General features: G+C 42.0%; 1 protein-coding gene across 3 annotated transcripts; it reads left to right on the forward strand.

Moving 5' to 3' along the window:
• Positions 1–6,720: 6,720 nt before the first annotated feature.
• LOC133866806 (dof zinc finger protein DOF5.4) lies at positions 6,721–9,849 on the forward strand. 3 transcript variants are annotated; one of them, XM_062303454.1, is made up of 2 exons: positions 6,721–7,968; positions 9,462–9,849. In XM_062303454.1, the coding sequence occupies exons 1-2, from the start codon at positions 6,989–6,991 to the stop codon at positions 9,463–9,465; spliced, it is 984 nt and encodes a 327-aa protein (XP_062159438.1). In that variant the 5' UTR covers positions 6,721–6,988; the 3' UTR covers positions 9,466–9,849. The 3 variants fall into 3 exon arrangements, with proteins under 3 accessions (XP_062159438.1, XP_062159436.1, XP_062159437.1); XM_062303452.1 differs by having other exon boundaries at positions 9,466–9,849; XM_062303453.1 differs by lacking the exon at positions 9,462–9,849 and having other exon boundaries at positions 6,722–8,187.
• The last annotated feature ends 1,559 nt before the right edge of the window (positions 9,850–11,408 follow it).

Below are 11,408 nucleotides of genomic sequence, written 5' to 3' on the forward strand. Positions count from 1 at the left end.
CGAAGTGGTTTTTCTCTTGAATGAGTTTCCACTTCGTCAACAAAAATCTCTGTGTCATTTACTTTCCGCTGTGCTTATTTTTGTTGACACCTTGTGCACACACTTGTTTTTTATTTAAGAAGTCAATTTCAATTTTCAATTGGTATCAGAGCTTGGTACACTCTGTGTAGATTTAATTCTTAAGTGTTATTTTTTTTTTTTAACTTCTATATTATGTCTCAAACTCTTAATTTTGTTCCTGCCTTTGATGATACGAACTATGGCTATTGGAAGGCACGTATGCATTTCTTTTTGAAATCTATTGACTGTTGGGGTATTGTTGAAACTGGTTGGACTAAACCAGAGGATGCAACACCTGAACTAGTCCTTCAAAAGAACGCACGCCTTTCAAATGATAAAGCCCTCCATGCTCTATGCCAGACACTTTCTCCATTTGAATTTGCAAAAATTTCAAATTGTGAATCAGCCCAAGAAGCATGGCAAATCTTGGAAACAACATATGAAGGCACGAAACTTGTTAAATCTGCCAAACTTCAAATGTTGATTTCGAGATTTGAAGAAATTAAGATGTTGGAAGAAAAGATTTTTGGAGAGTTTTACTCCAAGATGAGTGACCTGAGGAACTCCATGGTGAGTCTTGGGAAACCTATCTCGAATGTAAAACTCATCCGAAAGATTCTAAGATCTTTGTCTGAGCGTTTCAGGATCAAGGTGACCACCATTGAGGAAAGCAAGGATCTTGAGGAAATGAAGATTGAAGAGCTGGTAGGATCTCTTCAAACATATGAGTTGTCTCTACCCCCGGTCAAGAAGTTGAAGACCATTGCCCTAAAGGCTTCCAAGAAGAAGGTAGAAGCCTCATCTGAAGATGACTCTGAGGATGAAGAAAAAGTTGTGGCTATGTTAGCCAAGAATTTCAAAAGACTAATGAAAGATGATTGGTTCAAGAAGAAGTTTTTTGAAAGAGTAAAGAAACCTCCCAGAGAAGCTGAACCTGAGGAAGAAGTGAAGAAAGACCCCAGAGGACCCCGATGTTTTGAATGCTTAGGCTTTGGGCATATCCGGGCTGATTGTGGGAACCTTAAGAAGGGCAAAGGGAAGGCATACAACGTGACTCTCAGTGATGAGTCAGAAGAAGACGCTCCAAAGTCTGAAAAATTTCTTGCCTTTGCAGCCCCACATGTTGAAGAAGAAGACTCGTATTACTCGGAGCATAGTGATAATGAGGTAGAGCTCAAGGAAGCCTACAAGACACTCTATTTAGAGTATGAGAAGCTGAGAGAAGGTCGTAAGCCGCACCTCTATGATCTGAACACCCTGCAAACTGAAAAGAGTTCATTGCTGCTTAGAATACAAGAGCTCGAGGAAAAGCTACTAGAGACACAGCTCCAACTAGAGAGAGTCACTAATGAAAAGCTTACTCGTATGCTGTCTATCCAGAAGAGCCCAACTGATAAGACTGGTCTCGGGTATGTAGCTTCCTCTTCTGATGCTCCTTCTTCCTCAAACATTGTGTTTGTGAAGCCTACAGCCTTAGAGCCTCCTCCCACTGTTGAAGATAAAGGGAAGGACAAGGTCAACGATGATGTTCCAGGCACTCAGGAGCCTCATTCCATTAGAAGACCTCCTATATGCCATCACTGCGGTCTAAGTGTGCATGTTCATCCTCAGTGCTCCCTTCTGAAAGCACAAAAGGCCAAAGCCAAGAAAGAAGTACCCAGACAAGCCCGTCATGGCACTAGACCTACGGCCCAGCATCAAACTCCATGGCATCAGGCACCTTATCAAGCACCATGGAGACAAGCACCAAGGCATCAAGCTCATCAAGCACCTTGGTCTCATGCTCCTTGGGTCCAGGCATCTCAGTATCAATGGCCTCAGCAACGGTTTGTACTGGCCAAGCACCTTAGATGGCCACAAAAGGTGGAAGTAGACCAACACCACAATGAGCCACCTATCTGGATGCAGAATATGATGGAGTGGATGATGACGTCATACCAGCAACCACCCACAGGAAGGCAGACTTGGATCAAGAAGGACCGTCACCCCATGAGGGGGAACAGACGCACCTAACAGATTCGGGTGTTCATGCCTAGGATTTGGTTCCTAATCCTATGGCATCAGGTTTGATTGCTTATTTTTCTGTTATATTTTATTTGCAATCTAGGAACCAGTGGTACTTTGTTTTGGCCCACTATATTTTGTTTGGAGATCTTTGCAGGTGTTTATTGGGGAAGACAGAAAAAGCAGGTCGATCGACTGTTTTTCTGTATTGGCATCATCAGGTTTGATTTTGCCTTGCATATGACGTTTTTTCCATATTGCATTTTTTTTATAAAAAAAAAATAAAAATAAAAATTGGGAGGTTGTAGCAGGTTGGTCCCTTCTAAGGTATGTCAGCTCTCTCATGTATTTTTCTTGGATTATTAGTTCACTATGCATTGATGAATTATTCTTACATATGGTTGAGAACAAAAATCTGACATATGCAAAGGTTTCCTGCTCACTTGTTTTGATTGATAGCTTATTTTCCTCATGCGATGAAAAATGTGCACTATCTCCAACTCCCCTATAAGGTACATCTTTCCTTCTCTGACCTTTTGTTTCTAGAAATTCTGGATAAGAAAAGAAGTGTTTGATAAGATGACCAAATTGACCACATGCTAGTTGAACCTAGCACCTATAAACTTTGGCATTCCCTTTAGTTTGCAGCACCATAAGAAACAAGCAGTTAATCATATGAATTCTATGCTTTAAAGTGTATATTCACTGCTTATGTGCTACATTTGCTTTATGCCTTGCCCTCTACGTGCAAGTAAACATTTACGTTGTCCTTCATGGTACAAGTAAATCACTTACGTGCTACATCTCAGGGGGAGTGTATCAGATGAGGGTGGCTAGGCCCTAGTAAGGTTTGACTTTTGGCTTATCGTCCATTTATTTTCTCTCCTGTCTAGGAAAATCTGGTTGCTATTGGTCAAAATATTGAAAGTCATACCTTATGGGAAAAGGTCTCCACACACCCACACATTGCATGAGCTAATAGCGCTACTTTTGTTACTCGAGTTGCAAGGGAATCTGTGCCTATCTTATCCTTGTCTATCGACTGTATGTTTGGATAATTTTGACATGCCTTGTGTCTAATTTCTCAAGACAGGGATACATGCGTGTGCTCCTATACTTGTGAAGGACCTAACCATGCTGCTCCTTTTTCTTCCATTCAGCTTGTTGTTTCCCTTCCTTTTGTCTGTAAAACTATTTGACTTATATTACTCTGTTTTCCGGGTCCTTCTGAGACCATTAGGGGGAGTAATTTTTATTACAGTTAGTTTTGTTATTACTCTGTTTTACCCTTTGTCCCTTTGTGACAAAAAAGGGGAGTAATTTTTGTGTTTGAAGCGGGAATATGTTTCCAAACCGGTCAAGTGATTTTTGTCCCAGAATGGACAAAGGGGGAGTTTGTTAGTATTTTTGGCCTCATTCTGGACAAAATCACTTGTGTGTGTAAAGATGCTGTAAACAAGGATTCCACTATTCAGAGCACTCTTAGAAGACTTTGCACTGCGTGAAAGATCGAAGATTTCAGTTCCTTGTCAGCCGTCCGGACAATCGAGCCATCCCATCCGGACGCACATCTGACCACTGTTCCATCCGTCCAAACGACATGCCATACCGTCCGGATGCTAGTCAGACCAAGCATCATCCGTCCGGATGACGTGCACTTCCGTCCGGACCCTCCACTGTGTCGAGAAGTTTCTATCCAGCTTGCATCCATCCGGACATCTCAGCAGCCCGCCCGGACGCCTATGAGTACTCGACCAGCTTCAGATTCTTTCCAAGTTCAAATATGGGAAGACTGATTCAACCGTCCGGACAATGTGGTATCCCGTCCGGACACGCGTCTCCTTAAGGCAAGAATCGCAATTCAAATATCATTGTCCGGACGTCAATCAGCCTTGGTCCGGACGCGCGTGCAACTAATATGGAAATTGTCGATTCGACTTCAACCATCCGGACGGCTACCTCTCATGGTCTGGACGCACGAATAGCAGATATGGAAATTGCGTGTTGAAGTTCAGCCGTCCGGACGCTCATCCCCCATGGTCCGGACATGCGAAGCCTTATAAGGAAATTACTTGCAGCAAACGTGCGACCGTCCGGACAATGTGCCATCCCGTCCGGACGCGGCTCTTAAACAGGAAAGATTTCTCAGCGAAATTTTCAGAAAATCCTGTCGCACAGTTGTCCATCCGGACGGCCATGACCACCGTTCCGACGGTGCCCAGCTATATTTTGCCTAACGCTCATTTGAGCCCCCAGCCTATAAATAGAGGCCCCTGGCATTGAGAACTGCAAGAATTCAGTATTGAATTCCACAACTGCTCAGAGACGTGATTTTTCCTATGAAGCCATTTCAAGTGTGCTGTTGCTATGATACATCTGAAGTCTATTTTAGGGGTTGGCCCTAACGTAAAAGATTCCATTGAAGACCCCTTTAGGTAGGAGACCTGGTTGGGAAGCGTTCATGTTGGGTTACACGTCAGAGAGCAAGGTACGACCACTGCATCGAGTATATGTGAGTGTTACTATCTTGTATCTAGCTTTGTCTTCTGAATAGTAGAATTCCTGGGTTTGGCTGCCCTAGAGTGGTTTTTCTCTTGATTGAGTTTCCACTTCGTCAACAAAAATCTCTGTGTCATTTACTTTCTGTTGTGCTTATTTTTGTTGACACCTTGTGCACACACTTGTTATTTATTTAAGAAGTCAATTTCAATTTTCAAATAAGATAAATTCATTCTATGCATGTTATAAATAAACAAGAAATTACCTTATTAAAGAATAAGTGTAATCCATTTTTGATTGACACAGACCGTCCACCTAACCACTAAGATACATACAATCAATGGAATAGTATAAACCAACTTCGGTTGACACTGACCATTTACCTAAATTACACTAAACTAGGGTGTAGTATGATTCGTCTTCCTTAGGCATAGCCTATCTAATTCTCTTGATCATATGTCAATTATAATCATCATTCTCATAATCACTAAAAATAATAATGATTTGAGTTCAATAAAGATAAAAAGCTTTCTAAGACAAGAGATGAATTTCACCAATATTAGTTTTGAATTTAAGAACAATTGCACTAAAATATTAAGAACAATATCAAATTGTAGCAATTCTTATAATTATACAACCGACATGCATAAACTAAAATTCTCTAAATTAAGATACTATCAAACCATTGTGCTTGAATAGAGCTACATCAATACCCTACAAAGGGTTTTAGCCGCTTATAACGCTGCTGAAATGGCCTCATGCTATGATTACTCATCTTCAACTCTTCAAGCCTTCAAGAAGTATTTTACTAAAATTTTCTCTAAGTAGCATAGTGTCTTTCTTCAATGTTGAAACACCTATTTATAGGAATTAGAGGAGGCCCAAAAACCTTAGAAATCCTAGAAAAATCATAAATAAGTCTCATAGTTCGAGTAGAATGCGAATAACTCTTTTCCTTTTATGAAATTCAAGTCCAAGTTGAAAATGGACTCCTACTGTGTACTGTATGCCCGTATGCACTCGAGCCCAATGGATGTGCACTCGAGCCTAGGTGATGGAGTGCTTGAGCGATGGTGCGCTTTAGCCCTTCTACTAGTGTGCTCGATCCCAAGGCCTTCTGCATGCTTTCAAAGTGTCATTTTAAGCCCAATTTCCATATAATTCTTGCATCTATCATATAAAACCCTAAAACATAAAAACAAAACAAAATTAAACAAATAACAATGTTAAGGAATTAATATATGTGAGTTAAAGGGTTTGAATATGCAATATTCGGGGCTTATTAGATGTCGAAAGTTTGAATAGGGTAAACATCTAACATTCTAATGGGATGCTTGAATGTTCGAATAAGAAATAAAATGGATTTATAGGACAAAAAAAAAAATTATATTTATTTTTGGGGCATTACAACATAGGGGTGGTGGCTACCCCAAGTGTCTAGTGTGGCCAAGCTATTCTCTTTTTTATTTTTAGTTTTAGTTTTAGTTTTTTTTTTCAATTATTTTTAATTTAATTCACATTTCCAAACATATATTGTCAATTTCATTTTATATTTTTTAAATCATCTAAACATAAATTTTTTTTTTTATTTTTTCTGAAATCATAATTTTTAAATAAATACAAAATAATTGCGCACCCAAAACGTTTAAAGTACCTTAAAATAATTTAATACTAACTTACAATCTGGCACTACCAGTTCGCAGTCTCAGATTGAAGGTACGGAAACCTAAACCTTCACTGTTAACAAAATCATGTACCGTGTACTGCTGAGGAATGACAGTAGGCGACGTGGCGCCCAGTGGACCAGTGGTGACTGACACGAGGATAGCACAGATGATAAAATTAGTGTGGCCGACAACGCGACAACCAGATTTTGTGGACAGCAACTCTCCATGACCTTCATCCGTCCACGTGGACGGCTCGATCCCCCTCCATGGCCGTACAATCTTCCCTTGTCCAAACATGTCTAGTCAACATCTCTACAAATCCTCAAAGTTCCCAAATAACGCCTATAGTTTCAGTAAAAGTCCGTATAATCAATAGGCCTAAGTAGGTAATTTCACATAACTATTGTGGACGGTTGTCATTTTGTTTAATCTACAGGGCTGTTTCCGTAATTTGGAAGAAAAAGAAACGAAAATAGAATTGGAAGATCTGCAGGGATATTTGTCAGAGAGTTTGGAAACTCTTTCTGTGCTCTCTCTCTCTCATACACACATAAAACAGTGAGTCCTGGGGAGAGAACTTTCCCAGTCATAGTCAGCATTTTCCCAAGAAAATATCCGAGAAAACTTAATCTGAAACTTCCAAGCTAGCATGTGATTGTTAGCCTCCAGAATTCTTCGTAACAACTTGGGGATTCAAACACCGAAGAGATAGAGTACTCTTTCGTGAAAATTGAGGGGAGCCAGGGAGGGTTAGCGAAATGCAAGACATCCATTCGATCGGAGGGGGTGGCCGGTTGTTCGGAGGCGGCACAGGCGGAGGAGGAGGCGGAGGAGGGGACCGGAGGCTTCGACCGCATCACAACCAGCACCACCAGCACCACCACCAGGCTCTCAAGTGCCCGCGGTGCGACTCGCTCAACACCAAGTTCTGCTACTACAACAACTACAACCTCTCCCAACCCCGCCATTTCTGCAAGAGCTGCCGCCGCTACTGGACCAAAGGTGGCGTCCTCCGCAACGTCCCAGTCGGCGGCGGCTGCCGGAAGGCCAAGCGCTCCAAGACTAGGTCCTCCTCCGACGCATCAGCTCCGCAGCTGCAGCAGCAGCAGCGAGAGCGCAAGTCCAACTCTCATTCTAGCAGCGAGAGCTCCAGTCTCACAGCCACAAATAACGCTGCCACGGAGGCGGTTTCGGCGGTCACGGAGGGGCCTTCTTTGAGCTCAGCCTCCAATTTGTTGAACGTCCAAGACTCGAAGCTTTTCACTCCTAACCCTAGTTTCGAGCCTACGGGGTTGCTGGAACAAGGCTCGGACCGTGGGATATTCTCGGAGATTGGGAGTTTCACGAGCCTCATAACGGCGTCGAACGAGGCATTGTCGTTTGGGTTTAACACTATTGCGGAGATCACGCCGTTTAGGTCGAATCAACATGGACATGATCAGCATCATCAGGTTCAACAGAATCAGCAGCAGCAGTGGCAGCAGCAGGAGCAGAAGGTGATGGGCGGTCTGGTTCCTGAGGAATTGAAGATGCAGGAGATCACGGGTGGGCTGCTGGATCAGACGGGCCCCGTCGATTTATCAGCGTTGCAGAACAGATCGAGCGTTGGGGGATTCGGATCGTTTGATTGGCAAATCAGTGGGGATCACAGCTTGTTTGATCTTCCTAACACCGTTGATCAAGCATACTGGAGTCACAGTCAATGGGCTGACCAAGACCACCCAAGTCTCTATCTCCCGTAAATCTCTCTCACCCTTTTACTATTGAAAAAGAAAGGGGGAAAACTCTCAAAAAAAAAAAAAAAAAAATCAAACAAAAACAAAGAAAAAAAAAATGAGAAGAATTTGAGAGAGTTATGTGAAATTATGCATATGACTGTTTTTCTATGCAAATTGTTTATATCCTTTTTCTTTCTTTTTTTCTTCTTTTAATTGCTTTTTGGGGCTTATTTTGATGATTCTGGAAGGTGTCTGGGTGTGATCTTTGATGTGCATGTGCAACTAACTTTTATGTTAGGTTTTCTTATTTTAATTTGTATTTTTTTGGGGGGGTTTATGTGTTCTAATGTATCTGCAGTAGTAAATTAATCGAAAATATAGAGAAGATAAATAGAGTGGTTTTTGTTTGCTAAATCGATCTCAGCTTATCTGCTAATGTCTTAAATTAGTGGCTTAAAAACATCAGTCAAACGTACACCCGTTTAATTAGGAACGTGCCAAGTGTTTGTTTGAGAGGATAAATTTAGGGATGGTACTGGTGCTAACATTGATGCAGGGAAAGTGTACGGATACGAAATCGGTCGGGTAGCGGGGGACCCACAGCGGTAGTGACGAGTCCCATGCGTGATCATGACTCCACGTGGGGTTACGTTATAGGGTGACTACTGCGGAGAGGTCGGTTTGTCCTGGCCCTCACACACACTGTCCTCTCTCTCTCTCTCTCTCTCTGTCTCTGATCCCCACAATTGCTGACAATTGAGTGCTGAACAGGGTAGATATGTAGCGTGAAATTGATAGGGGGTGATGGTGACCTGGAGCCTGGAGGGGTGCGTAATTGGACAGGACCCACATTAGGTGGGCGTGGTGGGTGGGGACTTGGGAGGGGAAGGGCATGTGTACAAGTGGTCTACCCTAGGAGTCACGCATTAACTGCCTTGGTTTCTTCATAATTCATTACGTCCATCTCTGTCTTTGTCTACCCGGTCTTAATCCGGTGAGTTCCCATACACTGTTTTCAACTTGTTTTACGGAAACTACGCAACCGACAATAACTGAAACCATCAAACATGGTACACTAGGGACTTTCTAGTTTTGATTACGTTACACCACCATCATTTATTTATTTATTTATAAAAATAAAGAAACAAGCTTTAGGGCAAAAACACTTATAATTAACCAGTCTTGTTAGTTTTCTTTTACCAAATTAAATATCTCTATTAATAGTTACGGTCCAAATAAAAATTTTAATATTTTATTTTTTGAGAGCAAATTTTTAATTATATATTTTCCAAAATATATTTTGGTAGACCACGTGGCGTTGGGAAATGATAAATATACAACCCCATCACAACTTTGGCACAACCCCCACTCACAATGAGGTGGGACCCACGTGTATGGGCTCCACCTCATTGTGAGTGGGTTGTGCCAAAGTTGTGCAAAGAGGTTGTACCTCAATCATCTCCCCGTGGCGTTTAGACCATCCACTTATGACACTCCTGTTCTCTCTGTAAAGGTAGACCACGTGGTGGTGTGGCATGATGCAGCAGTAACTGAAAATCTTGAATCCAGTTTTGTGGTCGTCTAAGCCAACTCACATGTGTTAGCCAGCGCTAAATATCGCTCCCAAGTCAGCCCCCACATCCCATCCTCTGATCAGGCTGCAACACCGTCCACTCATCTTGTACCTTCAATTTGAAGTTTGGTATTACTTGCCAGAGAAGTGAATGAAAGCCATTTTGTACATATTTGTAATGAAGTGGTTGTCCGCTATATAAGATTTGATTCCAAATCTGCTGTGGAAGTAACCTACTAATTAACTGGAGCAGTTTGAGCCGTTCACCACACATGTATGTGGACCTTTCTTAATAAAACTATTATCATATATATGATGATAATGTGCATATACTAGGCTCATACTTTACTGGAAGACGAGTCTCGATTCACTACAAAAAATTTAGGTTTTTGAGCCCTCATTTTTTTTTTAAGCCGTTTTAAGGCCTAAAAAAGCTCAAAATGTTTTAAGCCGTTTTGAAAACAGCTCAACCAATAGGGTACTAAAACCCCGTTTGAGCCAACTCCCTCTGGAGCCAACTTCTTGAATACAATTCTATCACTTTTCTAGTAAGAGAGACTCCGCCTTTCTTTCTAACCAGAGTAAGGTTTAATTTTCTCAACCTTTTTTCACACACTGTCTCTAATCTCTTCCGTATTCCATGACTCAGGATCATACACTTCACTATCACTATCAATATCACGTCTCTTTCTTTCCTTTTCAACCTACTCAGTTTTTCCTTCTTTCTTTAAATGGATTCTTCTCCACTCAACCTACAAGCCCTAACGGCGGTTCTCAACTGTGCTGATCCGTTTCCACTGGAATCGGCCCCTCTTGCTTTACCACAACGTGGCTCCTTCCGCTTACTTGGTTGCTTAGTTTCCCCTAACCCACCCTCAATCTTCTGGGTTCGGTATATTTTGAACCTCTCCTAGAAATTTGCTCTATCTTTTGAAGTTGATATTCTACAAGCTAATTGTCTACTGTTTACGGTGTTTGATGAATCTTTTGTCACAAAAATTATGGAAAATGGTCCTTGGAATATAAAGGGAGCTTTGCTTGTTGTAAAGCGTTGGCCACAGGAGCTTACTTACGAGGAGGTTGATTTAACTTCTTGTGCTTTTTTGGTGCAAGTTCACGGTTTACCTCTTCGGAATATGACTGCTGTTAATGCCATACGTATTGGCAAATTCATCGGGTCTGTACGTGATTAATGTTGAAAATGGTGAACATCTAGGTATAATCTACAACCATCATCTTCGAATTCGTATTGCTTTAGATACATCTCAGCCTTTGGTATCTGGTTTTCATCTTCCCCGCCATGGACGTTCTTCTATTTGGGTTAAATTCTTATATGAACGTTTAGCCGATTATTGTCCTCTTTGTGGATTAATTGGACACCGAAAATCTTTTTGTTCGGCACCAACTCCGCCTGGGCCTCAAGATCGATATGGCTTTTCTCTTAGAGGATATGTTTATCCTGGCAACCGCTCTGTTCCTACTTCTCGTCAGGATTATCGCTCTGTTCCCATGCATCGTTCGGTTGACGATACTATTCAGCTGAGGCTTGAGGGAGAAGCCACAGAAGCTTCTGGTTCTCATACACAAGTGCGCCTGTTGTAGATTCCCTACTCAAAGGAACTTGGTCAGGGTTCAGCCCTGTCTCCCACTTCTTCTGGTTTTGACACGAGGGACAAAGGCAAAGCAATAATATTTGCTGATATAGGTGAGCCGGGTTTGGGTTTTGCTGCTGCCTATCCTACTCAATCAAGTTTGGTTTTGGGCTGTTCTTCTGCTCACAGCCCAAAGGACTCATGGTTTTTCTGAGCCGGATGCTCCGGGTTTTAGTTTAGGCCCATCTTCTGCTGATCCAACTTCTCTAGGCCCAACTGCTCCTCACTCCTTTTC

This window comes from Alnus glutinosa, chromosome 4 (assembly GCF_958979055.1).
Source record: "Alnus glutinosa chromosome 4, dhAlnGlut1.1, whole genome shotgun sequence".
Classification (NCBI taxonomy): Eukaryota; Viridiplantae; Streptophyta; class Magnoliopsida; order Fagales; family Betulaceae; genus Alnus; species Alnus glutinosa.